This window comes from Callithrix jacchus, chromosome 11 (genome assembly GCF_049354715.1).
Source record: "Callithrix jacchus isolate 240 chromosome 11, calJac240_pri, whole genome shotgun sequence".
Taxonomy (NCBI): Eukaryota; Metazoa; Chordata; class Mammalia; order Primates; family Cebidae; genus Callithrix; species Callithrix jacchus.
In genome coordinates, this window is record NC_133512.1 from 72,913,240 (window position 1) to 72,929,584 (window position 16,345).

At 38.7% G+C, this 16,345-nt stretch overlaps 1 protein-coding gene across 9 annotated transcripts in view; it reads right to left on the reverse strand.

Annotated features, from left to right (window-relative positions):
- Positions 1-16,345, reverse strand: part of CCDC146 (coiled-coil domain containing 146) — a 265,750-nt gene that overhangs the window by 45,802 nt on the left and 203,603 nt on the right. For 8 of the 9 annotated variants that reach the window (XM_035255009.3, XM_078343039.1, XM_078343040.1 and 5 more), the window contains 2 exons: positions 15,475-15,684; positions 1,118-1,175 (listed from right to left, as the gene is read on the reverse strand). In XM_035255009.3, coding sequence (XP_035110900.1) covers positions 1,118-1,175; positions 15,475-15,684 — 268 coding nt within the window. The remainder of the gene's footprint in view (positions 1-1,117; positions 1,176-15,474; positions 15,685-16,345) is intronic. The other variant, XM_035255011.3, reaches the window with a different exon arrangement.

Genomic DNA, 16,345 nt, shown 5'->3' on the forward strand with positions numbered 1-16,345 from the left:
CTGTTACTGATGACTAAGCCCAGGGCAGGTCTCTTTAGCCTGCCCTGGGCTTTCTGCATAGCTCCCTCCTTCCACCGCTGCCAGGTGAGAGCATCATTGGTGATCCTGGGATCTGAATGAAAATTCAAAATGCTTTTCCCATAATTTCTGTGTTGCAAATGATGGTTAGGTATATGTATTTAAAATTAACAGTATTTTACTCTATGCTAAGCAGGTTTTTGGTGCGCTGGCCTTGGAATTAAACCACCACCAACACACTTTTGGATTATCAGAAGGTGGAAGGAATGCAAAGCATGGTGATCATTCTATTTACTTTCTATGATAGATTGTAAAACGTGCCCACGAATTCCTCCTGTCTCCAGGGTATGCATGTCCCTTTGCATGGTCTTGATCATTTTTCCCATTAAGAGGTGGGGCCAACTTGATTCTAGACTTGGCCATGTTATAATACTTGCATTAGCCAATGGGATAATACCGAAAACAATTTTAGCAGAGGCTCAGAAGGTCTTGCATATTGGAGTTTGCTCTCTCTTGAGGCTGGAAATGCTTCCACCATCATGTGAGCAACTAGTGAAATGTGACCTCAGACCAAGCAGCCTGCCAAATGGCTGGTATATGAATGGAGCTATCTTAGATTTCCCAGCCCCAATTTAGCCAGCTCAGACCAGAAGAATTCAGAAATGAAAAATATGAAATTGTTTTAAGCCACTAAGTTCTGGGATGGTTTGTTAGGCAGGAATACATAAGTGATACATTTTCTTTGTAAAAATTTCTTGTAATAACTTGAGATGTTCACAAACTAAGAGGGTAATAGCTATAGCAAAATCAAGTTTTTAAGTGTCAACCACAGAATCTTTTTTTCTTCTGGAAACAAAGCAGACATTGTCCAACTAAATGCAGCCTAAATTGGATGCCACAGTGCTAAAGTCTATAATAGGCAGCACTTATATTTATTCCGGAAGTTATGTAGCTAGTCCTTTCGGCATCGTTCACAGTGAAGACTGTACCATCTTTAAAATGTTTTAGGCTATGGCTGTTGGGATAAACATTAATATTTATAAAAAGGGACGATTGAATCCAGCTATATTTAAGAAACTCTATATAATCTAAGACTTACTCCTGGCTTTGGTATCTTCTCAAATTCTTTTACTATGATGCTTTTTTCTTCCATTAAGCTGCAAAAAAAAAAAAAAGAAAAAAAAAATCAAGTTTGACAAAGTACAAAGAAACAAGCTCTTTCTGTAATAACTTTCAATCTTCTTATCCCTGAATGCCATTCACATGTTTGTCTGCTGGGCAATCTGGTATCCATTCTTTATGATGGCTTTCCTGAGTCAGAGGTTCATTTGGGTGCTTCCTCCTCCCTACGACTCCCAAAGCTTTTGTGAACACACACCCACTTGGAGTTATCTCAGCACATTATAGAGGTTGGGGATCATGAGCCTCCCTCTGGGACACAGGGTCCTTCCCGGCAGGCTCTGGGTTGTTTTTGTTTGTTCATTAGTTTGTTTTTGAGATGGAGTCTCGCTCCATCGCCAGGGTGGAGTGCGGTGGCACGATCTCAGCTCACTGCCACCTCCATCTTTTGGGTTTAAGCGATTCTGCTGCCTCAGCCTCCCAAGTAGCTGGGACTAGAGGCATGTGCCACCATGCCCGGCTATTTTTGTGTTTTTAGTAGAGACGGGGTTTTACCATATTGGCCAGACTAGTCTTAAACTCCTGATCTTGTGATCTACCCACCTTGGCCTCCCAAAGTTCTGGGATTACAGGCGTGAGCCACCACGCCCAGCTAGTTTTTTCTTTTTGATGTTACTTGGAATAGGTTGGTGCCTGCCTGGATTCCTGCTACAGTCTCCCAATTGATCTCCTACCTTTCCTGACTCTACCTCTGCCCATTAAAGTCAGTTCTCCACTCACACCATGGTGATTTTTTTAACACGTAAATAAGATCACCTCACTTCTCTGCTTGATAAATTCCCATCACACCAGGACCAAAACTTGAACTCCTTTCCCAAGCCTACCTGGCGCTTCTTCATCTGCCTCTCTAGTCTCACAATCTGCCATTCTCTGGCACCAGTCATGCCAGCTTTCTTGCCAAGCTTGTTTCTACCTCAGGGCCTTTGCCCTATCTGATCCCTCCGGCTGGCAAACTCTCGCCAGAGGTCTTTGCATAGCTCACGTCTTGCTTCATGCAGACTGGTACCGACATTACCTTCTCACAGAGGTGCCTGACCATCTATCTAAAACCACACCAATAATCCTCATCACTCTTTCCTTGTTTTGCTTTATTTTTCTATATAGTATTCATCATGACCTGACATTATATTACACATCTTCCCACTAGAAAACCTAGCTCCCAGTTTAACACTCTATCATATCTTAAAACGTGCCTGCATATAGTTGCCATCCAGCAAAGATTAATCTGAATAAATGGAACATTTGAAATGAGTTTTGTTTCCATTTTCATTCTTTGAAATAAACTAATGTATATGCTAAATGAGATAAGGGCATGTATATGGAACTAGATGGTCACTCAGAATGACCTACTGCACCACATTCTTCTACAACCAGATTGGAGAAAACTCTCACAGAAATCACATAAGGGAAGAGCCCACAGTCGTTTAAAAGTGTGGAGAATTGTTATTCGAAGAGCTCAGTTTCAGTTTTGTGTGACAATTGCATTCCTGAGGTATAACGAATGCTAGAGCCAGAGGAAACTTTACAGAGACCCAGATGTGATAGGGATATGGATATGCAGGAGACTGAATGAATATTTCAGGTGAAGGACAGATTTAGATGAAGAGCCCAGTTTTTGTGATTATCAGATATGGGTATTTGAGGACAATTATTTTTGTTTCCACTACAAGCTATTACAACTGTGATATGAATGCACAAGCAGCCCAGGTGGGCATACCTTGCCTATACTGCTATCTTGCCATTGGCTGAGTTCATAAGGATCTGCCTTTGGCCCTTGTGACAGGCACATTGCCATGTGTTTGCTATACCAGTTTCCCTTCCTGGACACACAGGGGGACTACATTTCACAGCCTCCCTTGCATTTGGATTGGAGCCAATGGATTAATTTGCTCAAGGAAGGTGAGTAGAAGTAAGTAACAAATGTCCTCCCCAGCCAGGTTGAAGTTGGAAGGCATGTGCTCCAGTTGGCAAAGCTAAGGACAGAGGTTTCTGGCTCACTGGACGGTGCTATAAGCCAGAACACAATTTCATTAAGAATTTCATTAAGTTCTTTTTAAGATTTGTTCTGATTGCATAGCCTCGCTGAAGCCTAACTTTTTATTCTGCACACTGTTTCCACAGTGCCAGTTACAGTGATGACTTAAACATCCTTATTTCCAATTCAGAATTTCCCTGAAGCTCCACATTTTTATGTTCAATTTCTTACTGGGCAATTCCAGTTGTGTGTATCAAAGGCCCCTCAAATTAAAACTCATTATCTTCCTGTCCGAAACCTACTATCTTTCTATTCCTTCTTTTGGTCATTACCAATTCACTTCACTTTTGGCATTTCAATTCACTTAATTTTCAAAATTGTAAGCATGCGTGTCATTCTTGAAGCCTGTTTCTTTCTTCAAGACTTTTTCTTTATTTTTAATTCTCAACTTTTACTGTGAAGCATTTGGAACATATTTCTTTGAGTTTACCCTGTTTGGGGCTCATTGAACTTTTTGAATCTGTGGGCTTTTCTTTCACTGAACACAGGGGAGTTTTCAGCCATTATTTCTTCAAATTTTTTCATCATGATATACTTGATCTTCTCTTCCTGCAACTCCAGCGACCTGAATTAAATATTTTGCTATTGTCTCATTGATGCCTATAGATCTGTCCTTTTTGAGATTGCTCTGTTGCCCAGGATGGAGTGCAGTGGCACAATCTCGGCTCACTGCAACCTCCACCTCCTGGGTTCCGGCGATTCTCCTGCCTCAGCCTCCCAGGACTAAAGCTGGGACTAAAGACGTGTGCCACCATGCCGAGCTAATTTTGTATTTTTAGTAGAGATGGGGTTTCACCATGTTGGCCAGGTTGGTCTTGAACTCCTGACCTCATGTGAGTTGCCTGCCTCAGCCTCCCAAAGTGCCAGGATTACAGGTGTGAGTCACCGTGCCTGGCCATGGATTTGTTCATTTTTATTCGATTTTTTATCTCTATTCAGATTAGACAATTTTATCATCAAATTTACTGACATCTTTGTGAAAGAGAGAAAGAGCACAAGACTGGGCAAGCAAAAGACACTTTTTAATTCTCTTGAGAATCACAGCTCCAAAGGTTCCCTTTCCATAAAATTTTGGGTCCTGTGGGCTCCCATTACATGTGACCTCTGCTACTGATGCCTTAATGTCGCTTGGGAGCTGAGGCATGAGGGAATGGAGAGGAATAAAAAGCCAAACAGGGGTTTTGACATTCTCTGAGTATCATGAGTTCCTTGCTTGTTCCTTGAGCCAGGACTAAAGGGTTTTTCCTGGAGCTCTCTCTTTCCAGATCAATGTTCATCTCTGCATTTCTGCAGGTTAGCATTCAGGTTAGGGGATGTCAGAGGGGAAAAATAATCAATTAACCACAGCTCAACAGTACTTTTAATTTGGACCTTCTTCCCCAAGCTGCCTGTTGTGATTTACTTTTCAGAGTCCTCAAACAGATGCTCCATACATTCCACTCAATTTTATACAGACAGGATGGGAGAGACAGGATGAAGTGGGCTTACTCCATCTTACCTGGAACCAGAACCCATCAGATGATGTTTGAGGTCATAGGACTGGAAGGGATGGATCGCTTTAGGAGAAATTGTAGATAGAAATAGGAAGAGAGCTAAGGACTGATTTCTGTGACTTCACAATTTAGAAATCTAGAAAATGAGGATAGACTAGTGAAGCAAAAGCAAAATATTTCTAGTTTCTATTCCTGTGTGGAAGGAGCTTAGAAGGCTCCACTCTACCTTAACAGATAAAAAGCTGAACAAACTGAAAAATCAACAACTCTTCTTATATCCATACAAGAAGTGAGGTCACATACAGGGCAAACTACTCTCCCCAAAATGGGAGAGACAGAAATTGCATACAGAGAATCACAACTTACTGGAGCAGACACTCACAAGCAGAAACTTAGGCAGGAACCAGTGCTGGGTAGAAAAATCTAACTTGTAATTGGTGGAAGTTTAGTGAGGACATATCTAAGAGTAAAAATCCCCAGTGGGACACAGTTTCGTAAGATTTACCTCCAGGAGCTTACCTAGGTCTTCTCAGTGAGTCAAAGAAACCTCCTTATGTTCCAACAGGAGGAAGGAAAAAGAAGTATTTTGACATGCCAGAGTATTCTGCTGTTTTTAAGGAGGCCCACCCTGAGCAACTATTATTAACCTGCTGGGGTTTGACCAGAGTCTAACAGACCTAGGGAAGTGAAATACCCAACTCCAGCTTGCTTTAGTCTTCCACATGGAGAAAGGGAAATACATGACTCCAGCCCACTCTGGCCATCCTGCCCTTCCTAAAGGGGTTTCAAAAGTGGTGGGAAGTACTGATGAAATTCACAGTTCAGAGTCACAGACTCAGTAAAAGACTGAGCCTAACCATGGCACTATAGAATGCTCCCCTCCCTCCATATCTTACCACCGTGTTCCTGAAGTCCTATTTAAAGCAGTTCCTTTTACCCAGTACATCATGTCTGGCTATCAAGGAAAAAACTGCAAGGCACATTAAAAGGCAAAATACAGTTTGAAGAGACAGAGCAAGCATCAGAACCAGATATGGCAGGGATGTGTGAATTATCAGATGAGGAATTTAAAACAACTATGACTAATATGGTAAGAACTCTAACAGATAAACTTAATCACACACAAGTATGGTTAGGCAGTATAAGTAGAGTGATGGAAATTCTAAGAAATAATAGAAAAGAAATACTCAGATGGGTGTGGTGGCTCACACCTGTAATCCCAGCACTTTGGAAGGCCAAGGTGGGCAGATAACTTGAGGTCAGGAGTTCAAGACCAGCCTTGCCAACATGGTAAAACCCCATCTCTACAAAAAATACAAAAATTAGCTGGGCGTGGTGGTGGCTGCCTGTAATTCCAACTGCTCAGGAGGCTGAAGCGGGATAATTTTTTGAACCTGGGAGGCAGAGGTTGCAGTGAGCAAGACTGTGCCAAACAATCAAACAACAACAACAAAAAAAAAAAAAAGAAAGAAAGAAGAAATACTAGAGATCAAAAACACTGTATCAGAAATGAAGAATGCCTCGAACAGGATTGCTAACAGAATGAACTTGGCTGAGGAGGGAATCTCTGAGCTTGAGGCTATCTTACTCAACACTACCCAAACTAAAAAGAACAAAAAGACTAGGGAAAAAAATAGAATATCCAAGATCTGGGACAACTACAAATGGCATAAATACTCATAACAGGAATAACAGAAGGAGAAGAAAGGAAGGAACACAAGAAATATGTGAAGCAATAATGATTGAGGATTTCCTTCAAATTATTGCCAGAAACTACAGATCTAGGAAGCTCAAAAAACACCTAGGCATAGCATGTGTCAATTACAGAAAGTCAAAGATAACGAAAATTCCTGAGAGAAGTTAGAAGAAAAACACACTTACCTATGGAGGAACAAAGAATTACATCTGATTTGTCCTCAGAAGGCTTACACGCAAGAAAAGTGTAGAGTGAAATATTTAAAGTGTTCAGAGTTTAAAAAACCATCAACCTAAAGCTATGTACCCTGTGAAATTATTCTCTAAAGGAGAAATAAACGCTTTCTCAGACAAAAATTGAGGACATTTGTTTGTCAAAAGACCTGCTTTGCAGGAAATGATAAAGGAAGCTCTTTAGAGGGAAAAAATAGTATAGGTCAGAAATGATATAGCTCAGATCTACATAAATGAAGAACACTAAGAATGGAATCAGTGAAGCTGAAATAAAAGCTTTTGTCTTATTCTTATTTGCGGTAACATAACACTGTTCAAATTTATAACAACAGCAATGCCTTCAATTACATATGCATATATATTTATGTATGCCCATGTGTAAGTGAAATGAATGACAGCATTGATACAAGGGATAGGAAGGAGGACTAGGACTATTTTGTTACTTAAAAAGTACTTGAAGTGGTATAGTGTTATTTGAAAATGGTCTTGAATTAGCTGTAAAAGTATATTGTGAACTCCATGGCAACCACTTAAAGTAAAAAGAGATGTACAACTGATATACTAAGAAAGGAGAGAAAATGGAATTATATTAAATGCTCAGTTAAAACCACAAAAGGCATAAAAAGAGGGAACAAAAACAGGAATGAAGAACAAGCACAACAAATAGAGAACAGTAACAAATATGGTAGAAGATATTAACCCAACTACAACAGTAATCATGTTAAATGTCAGTTAAAAGATTGTCACAATGGATCCAGAAAGAAAAAGAAACCCAAGACCCAAATTATATAGTCTTCCAATAACCCAATTTAAATATAAAGACACATATATATTAAAAGTAAATGGATGGAGAAAGATATGCAACACTAACATTAAAAAAAAGAGCAGGAGTTACTAAATTAATTTCAGATAGAACAGACCTCAGAGCAAAAAAAGTTATCAGAGACAAAGAGGAGCATTATATAATGATAAAGGAGTCAATTCCCTGAGAAGACCTAATGAATTCTTAATGTTTATGCACCTAACAACAGAACATCAAGATACATGAGGTGAAACTGATCAAAGTGCAAGAAGTAGATGAATCCACTCTCACAGTTGGAGACTTCAACGTCCCTCTATCAAAAATGCACAGATCCAGAAGTGAGAAGATCAGTTAAGGACATAGTCAAACTCAATAATCCCATCAGTCAATTGGATATACTTGGCATCTATAGAAAGAAATGTCACAAGTTTTTCTGAAAGCCACTCATCATTGTAAATTGAGATTAACAAATAAAAGAAATAAAAATGTTAGAAAGTACAAAAAGTGAATGGGAACATATGGTCTTGTTCACTTGTTGATGAGGAAATACAAAAAACTCATTTATGTTATTTTTTTTTTTTTTAATTTTTTATTGGATTATAGGTTTTGGGGTACATGAGCAGAGCATGCAAGACAGTTGCGTAGGTACACACATGGCAGTGTGCTTTCTTTTCTTCTCCCCTTCACCCACATTTGGCTTTTATATTTTTAACGAATAACATGAGATAACATGATGCTTGAATGAGATTTTGGAAACTGCCTCAAATAGCTTGGATGTTCTGAACAAAATAATTAGTTGGATATAATTGTGTATTTCTTCTTCCAGTAACCACATTTTGAACTGTTTTATCTACCGGATTTCCTGAAGAAATCTAAGAGAAATATTTTTCACTTTTCTTGCTTCTGCATTTAACGGCTACTAAGTGCCAAAGAAGTCACAATATTTTCCAAGTGTGATCAATACCAACTTTAAGATCTTTCTATAAAGTTTGTATTGATCACACTTGGAAAATCATAAGAAATAAACGAATACACAGAATATTATGTCCACTGGTTATATCAAATAAGCAGATCCCACTAGCCTATAGACCTAGAAACATGAGCTAAAGGCACATGCACACCAGGTTTTTAAACTTATATACATTTAAGGGGTACAAGTCCAGTTTTGTTACATGGATATATTGCAGAGTGGTGAAGTCAGCGCTTTTGGTACAACCATCAACAAATTATATACACGTATACCCATTAAGTAACTTTTCATCCTTTACCCTTCCCCTGTCCTCCCAATCCTTCTAAGTCTCCAGTATCTACTAGTCCACACTCTATGTCCCTATGTATATATTATTTAGTTCCCACTTATGAGAACATGTGGTATTTGACTTTGTTTGTGAGTTTTTTCACTTAAGATAATGGCCTCCAGTTTCATCCATGTTGCTGCAAAAGACATGATTTTGTTCTTTTTTATGACTGAATAATATTCCATTGTACATAAATGCCACAGTTTCTTTATCCAACCATCTGTTGATAGACACCCAGGTTATTCCATATCTTTGCTATTGTGAATAGTGCAGCAATAAACATACAAGTGCAGGTAACTTTTTGGTATGATTTATTTTCCTCGGGTATATACCCGAGGGAATTAGTGGGATTGCCAGATGGACTAGTAGTACTATTTTTTGTTCTTTGAGAAATATACATACTGTTTTCCATAGAGTTTGTACCAACACACATTCCTAGCAACAGTGTATAAGTGTTCCCTTTATTCAGCATCTCCACCAACATCTTATTTTTTATCTTTGTAATAATAGCCATTCTGATTGGTACACAATGATATATCATTGTGGTTTTAATTTACATTTCTCTGGTTAGTGATGCTGAACATTTTTTCATTTGCTTCTTAGCCATTTGTCTTCTTTGGAAAAATGTCTATTCATGTCCTTTGCCCACTTTTTAATGGGATTGTTATTTTTATGAAATTTTATTTGCAATAATGTAGATGAATCTTGTGATACAGTGAATAAATGTATCACATCAAATTTAATGTAGGTTAGTTGTCGAGACTACAAATTGAAGCTGGGTTTTTTAGATCTTTAAATAGTTACGCCTTTGAGTTTAGAACTTGCATATGCATTAGCGATATTTTACTTCCTAGATATTGATCCTAAACCTCAGGCAAGCTGCCACCAGGGGGTGGTAGCGTGCTGCCATCTTTTTGTTCAAAAGGCAACCTGAGTATTTCTGAATTTCAAAATGATGACAGCAAGCTCTTTCACAAGATGTGACTTATAGTCTTTTTTTTGTTCGTTTTGTTTGAACAAACATAAAATGACTCATTCTTTGGGACATTTAAACTTACTAGATTTCTGTCATACTTTTTTAAAATTAAGAAATACTGACTTATTTCCTCTAAAAGGAATGTATTTTTTCTATTTTTAATGATCATAATCTTATTCCATCACACATGGTTGATCATTTTTATTTTCCCTAATATCTTTTAATAAACTTATTTTAAATGTGTATGCATGGTTGAATCCATTTTTACCTAATGATTAATTAAAATATTTTCCTAAGTTGCTAAACAGATTTGATAATTAATAATAGCTATTTTCAAGGTTTTCTATTGGGTGTATGTATCATAATAAAATAATATTAAATATTATTTATCATATGCTGAACATATGCTGTGCCAGGTGCTTTAAATGTATCACATCTAAAATTAACAACCTTGCTAAGTAGGAATTGTTGGTTTGCTTGCACAAATGCAGAAACTGAGGAGTTAAATAACTTCCAAAGTCACAGTCAAAGCTAAACTGGCATATGGATACAGCTCTGGCTACAGAGGTTCAGTATCAAGATATTTCTGGAATGGATTATTTAAATATCCCACAATTTTTTAGAGTTCAGATTGTTTCCAATTTTTCATTTTTATAAATATCATAAACATCTTTATGCGTTACATCTTTTTCTCTCCTTCTGGGTTATCACTTTTACATGGGATTACTGGGGCAAAATCATGTTTTTGTTTTTGTGCCTCCTGGTATGTATTAACTCCTAACCTTTCACACTCACATTAAAACTTGGCTGCGCATGGTGGCTCATGCCTATAATCCCAGCACTTTAGGAGGCCAAGGTGGGCAGATCATGACATCAGGAGTTTGAGACCAGTCTGGTCAACATAGTGAAACCCCACCTATACTAAAAATACAAAACTACTAGCCAAGTGTGGTGGCAGGTGCCTGTAATCCCAGCTACTTGAGAGGCTGATGCAGGAGAATAGCTTGAACCCAGGAGACGGAGGTTGCAGTGAGCCAACTGCCATTGCACTCCAGCCTGGGCAACAGTGAGACTCCTCTCAAAAAACCGAATAAACAAACAAAACTTAAAACTGACATTTTTCAGCTTTCCTGATTAAGGGGTGCTTTGACCTCAAAGCTCCTTAGGATTTACTTCCTTTCTAAAGCAAGAGAATTCTAACTGAAATCATGTCAAAGGTTTTTGGTTTTAAGGATCTATGAGTAAAGAGATAATGCAGGAGGAAGCCTGATATGCTGACGTGTGAGAGGCATCTTTCACCACAGGAGTAGAACCAGCACGGATGGGTGAAAGAAGGTAGGTTTCTGAACAAATCCAATAACCATTTAAGTGTAGGAGCATTTCAAAAGTTGGAATGATGGGAGGCTGAGAGCTTCCTGTCACTGAAAGTGTTTACGCATAAACTGAATGATCACTGAGAGAAGACTCAGGTGACTGACCTGCAGTCAGGGCTGAGAACCACCTTTGGAACCCATAGTCCTCTAACTGTAATGTGAGTCAGAATCACATAAGCAATTGTCGCTTAGGGTTGGGGCTGGTAGGCTTGGGCAAAAATCATAATCATTACTTTTTGGGTGGGATCTGCCTTTCAAGCAAGTATCTCAGGTGCTTCTCTTTGAGTTATGAGAAACATTCTGAGAAACCTGTTCTATGCTAGTTTTTAAAGATATTTGTTGCCACAGAAGAGCAAAGATTTTTTTTTTTTTTTTACACGTTAAGGTAAAATCTGTTCTAGCTGTTTTTCCTTGTGACTAGTCCTGAGTACCTACATGCCCCTCTGTCCCATTCTAATTTTCTGGAATTCCAGATGCATTGCTAAGATCATTCCTCCTTTCCTTTCTTACCAGATCTGCTGTTTCTTGCTTCCAACTTGCCGTTATCACTGGACCAACAATGAAAAACAACTAATAATCCCTGAATGTGCAATAAAGATCACAGGAACCAGCCATGGGAGAGCAAACTGTCACTAAGGTCAGGGTCACATCAGGACAGCCCTGCACGTGTGCGGTCCGAGTGTCCCCACTCTCCGTGTTCACAGTACAGCAGACAGTGCCAGCTGACCACAGCCTTGTTTCCCCTGACTGACCAAGGCTGGTCAGAATGAGTCAGAGTTAGCATGAAAGACACAATGTATTTGCTGTCCAAATTTTAGGAATTACTAGAAAACAGGGAAACCCCAAAAGGTAATAAAGTCAAGGCAAGACAAAGGTTGAAGAGAGTACTGAAAAATCTTCTCAAACTGTTTAGAAAGGTAAGTACTCCTGTTTTGTTTCAAAAAATAGTTCAACAGTATTGATTTAATTATTTTTTAATTTACAATGTATTCATTTAACTTTAAATAGATTACCTATTATTTCCTGAACTGCATGCTTATCAAGTCATAAATATTAACCCAGAAACAGAAAGTACTGCAACAGATTTAATTACTAACCAATCACCTAATCAGATTTATTAACATTTATCAAGAGTTACATGTTATGTGAACACACACACACACACAAATCGATAAAATTACACAGTAAAATCCTTTCCGTAGAGTATTTGAACAATATGTTGTTCTTAGTAGTTGCCAATGATTCAGAAGTTCCTGAAGATATTAGGGTGGAGGAGTGCTAGTTATCTGGGCTTCTATTATCTAGACACTCGCTGTGAGTTTGTTGTGCCGGTCTGACAAATATCATCTGTGTATGTGGATGAATTGTTCTCTCTCATTGACTTCATCTCTTTATTTTTATGTGGGGATGGAAATATCTACTTTTTCCAGGGGGAAGGAGGTCAGTGGGAGGGTGTTGAGGGAATTTGCTTCTGTATCATGTACACTCATGTGTCTCCTAACAATGGGAGTATGTTCTGAGAAATCCGTTAGGCAACTTTATCATTGTGTGAACATCATGCAGTGCACCTACACAATCTACATGGTGTAGCCTACTACACATCTAGGCTATGTGGTATAGCCTATTGCTCCTAGACTATAGACCTGCATAGCAGGTTACTGTACTGAGTACCATAGGCAATTGTAATACAATAAGTATTTGCGTACCTAAACAAAGAAAACACACAGTAAAATTTTGGCATAAAAGATAGAAAATGTTTCACCTATATAGGACACTTACCAAGAATGGAGGTGGCAGGACTGGAAGTTGCTCAGAGTGAGTCAGTGAGTGAGTGGTGAGTGAATGTGAAAGACTAGGACATTACTCCACACTACTGTAGACTTTATAAACGCTAGACACTTAGGCTACACCACATCACTACATTTATAAAAGATATTTTTCTTTGATAAATCAACTTTTTTACTTTACAAAACATTTTTTTTAGCTTTTAGCTCATAACACAGCTTAAAATACAAACATTGTAGAGCTGTATAAAAATATTTTCTTTCTTTATATTCTTTTCTGTAAGGTTTTAAAATTTCTTTTTACTTTTACAACACTTTTGTTAAAAACAAAGACATAAACATACACATTAGCCTCGGCCTACACAAGGTCAGGATCAAAGTCACTGTGTTTCACCTCCACATCTTGTCCCACTGGAAGGTAGTGAGGAGATGTTATCCCCTATAACAACGCCTTTTTCTGGAGCACCTCCTAAAGGACCTGCCTGAGGCTTTTTTACGGTTAACATTTTTTAAATAAGTAGCAAAAGTACACTCCAAAAAATAAAAATAAAACATATCAAATACAAAACACGAGGCAAAAGTAATTTTTCAGCTTCATTATAAAATTATGGGACCACCATCGGATAGACAGTCCATTGCTGACTGAAACGGCCTTCCGTGGTGCCTGGCTATGATACTAAATATGTTAAGCCAATGGAAAGCACAGCTTATCATTTTTTCCTGGTATTTCCCTTGACATCACCATTGTTTTTATGAAAATATGCTTGTTAGTTTTTGAGCTGTTAATACTTGAGAATGCAAGGAAACCTGCTCAAGCTTAAGAATGATATATTATAAAATCAAAAAGAATAGACACTAAACATTTCTGCAAATGTGCATTTTGAATGTTCTTATTCACTGTAGGCCACTATGCATTGTCCCCTTCACATCTCAGTGAATAATTTGCCTGTCTACACCTAAAAGGCAACAGTTCTGGCTTTTGTTTTTTTTCTCTTGGCAGGAATAGTTGGAAATTTTAAACAATTTAATTATCAACTGGCTTATGTTCTTCTTACTCTTTCATGAAAATGTCAAGCATTCATATTTTCAATACTAATGAACAACCACCAATTGTTTTAATTTCATTATTTTCTCAACTGAAAGAGCACTTAGAGAGCACAGAAATAGCTGGGCTTTCTTTTTATAGATCTCACTGGTAAGCCTGAAACAAATTTAAATTGAAAGACAAAAAGCTCCCATTTTCCCCCTGAATAGGATCTCTTGATTAAACTGCCCTTTATTCATACCCCACCCCCAGCCACCTCCGGTGAAAAGACAGGCCCCAAAGAAAGGATTTCAAACCTAGGGCTTACAAGGTCTTCCAGAGGTCGCTCAAGTCATTTGCTTATCTCTAGGCAGGACTGAATTATATTTGCACTGTCAGAAATCTACCTACTCTTAAAAATAGCCAGAGAAAGCTCTGCCACCTTAAATGGTAACCAACTCCAGGAGAAATGGTTTTGCTTTCGCTCCTGTACTCAGGCACAGCACACAGCACACCACAGCAGAAAACTTGAATTGCAATCATTTTCAAATTCAATCTAAATAGTATGACTTGCTGAACAAACTCTTCCACTGACTTGCTACTCCATGGGAGGAATGTTAGAGGAGATTGTGAAAATAACATTTCCCTTTTAAGCACTTAATGTCTGCTTTAGTTCACTAAAGAACGTCCTCTAAATTTGGGTAAGTAAATGTGTCTTCCAAAAGGTTATACCTTTCCTCCTTGATCCTGGGGAACAGCCTAGTCATAAGAGATGAACTTTGCACATGTGGTCCTGTTGCTGCTATCTTAGAAGGATAGAGTGAGCCAGATGAGATGTGACCTCAGCTCATGGTTTGGAAAAAGCATGTGGAGAGCCATGCTCACCATGCAGATGATCTGTCACAGTCACAGGATAAGGGGCCACAGTCAGGGCAGGGGAAGGGAAAGGGAGTGCTAAGAACTTGTTTTGTGGAGTGTTCTTTGGCTGCAGCTCTCAATACTATGGCTTTCCTGCCATGAAAAACAGCAGGGATCTCTATCACCTGAGGTGTTTTTTTTGTTTTTTGTTTTGAGACAGAGTCTTGCTCTGTTGCCAGGCTGGAGTGCAGTGGTGCAATCTTGGCTCACTGTAACCTCTGCCTCATGGGTTCAAGCGATACTCGTGCCTCAGCCTCCCAAATAGCTGGGATTACAGGCATGCGCCACCACATCCTAGTAATTTTTGTGTTTTTAGTAGAGACAGGCTTTCACCATGTTGGCCAGAATGGTCTTGAATGCCGACCTTGTGATCCACCCATGTTGGCTTCCCAAAGTGCTGGGATTACAGGTGTGAGCCACTGCATCTGGCTGTCACCTGAGCTTTTATTTGAGAAGAGTAATCTTCTTGTTCAGGGACTCCCCATTCCATTCTAAAAATTCAAGAGAACGAGGCTTGCAATCATCATCACATTGCTATCTCACACTCCTTCAATCACCTCCAACTTAATCTGATTTTTTCTATTTATGCGGAAACAACTTTGCTCCTATCTGTCTTCAGTGTGCTGGAGAGAATTGCGGACTTACCTATTTAATCTGCACTGATTATGGAACTCTCTTTCCTTTGCTGCATTATATTCATTTTGATACTTGAGAAGTTGCTCTCTCATTTTGGAGACCTCTGTGGAGATTGCTTCTGGAAACTTATCAGCTTGCTGCACGTGAAACTGCTGCTGTTGTATTTGCTCCATGAAACGTTTGGCGTTCTGTAGCAGTTGGACCTCTGACTCCTGTGTGCTGGGTTACATGAAAAACAGAGACTCACGTAATATGACATGTACACCCTCGGTTCCCTTAGTGGCTCCTGTGAGTGTTTAGTGAGGACAGCTGCCCCCCAACTCTTGGGTTCAACTCAACTCTGTGACATTTTTGTGCCAAGTCAGTTGACCCTTCAGGTCCGTGAGTCCACGTCTGGGGATTCAACCAACCATGATTGGAAATTTTTGTTAAAAAAATTGTGTCTGTTTCACCTTTGTGGTATTCTCCTCCAAAACACCTAACTCTGGTCTAAATACAAGAAAAAAAATTCTAAACTGAGGAACATTCTATAGAATACCAAACCAGCACTCTTAAAACTGGCAATGTGATTTAAAACACAAGGAAAGATAGAGAAATTGTCACGAGGAAACCAAGGAGACACGAGGACTAAGTATAGTGGAGTATACTGCATTGGGTCCTGGAACAAGAAAAAGAACTTTGGTGGAAAAACTTGAAAATCTGGAGTTTAATTAATAGTCATATACGAATGTTAACTTCCTAGTTTTGACAGACCATGGTTATGTAAGATGCTCACATTCCAGGAAAATGGGTGAAGGGTAGATGAGAACTTTGTATATTACTTCTGTAACTTTTCTATGACTCTAAAATTGTTTCAAAATAAAAGGTTTAAATTGTTTCT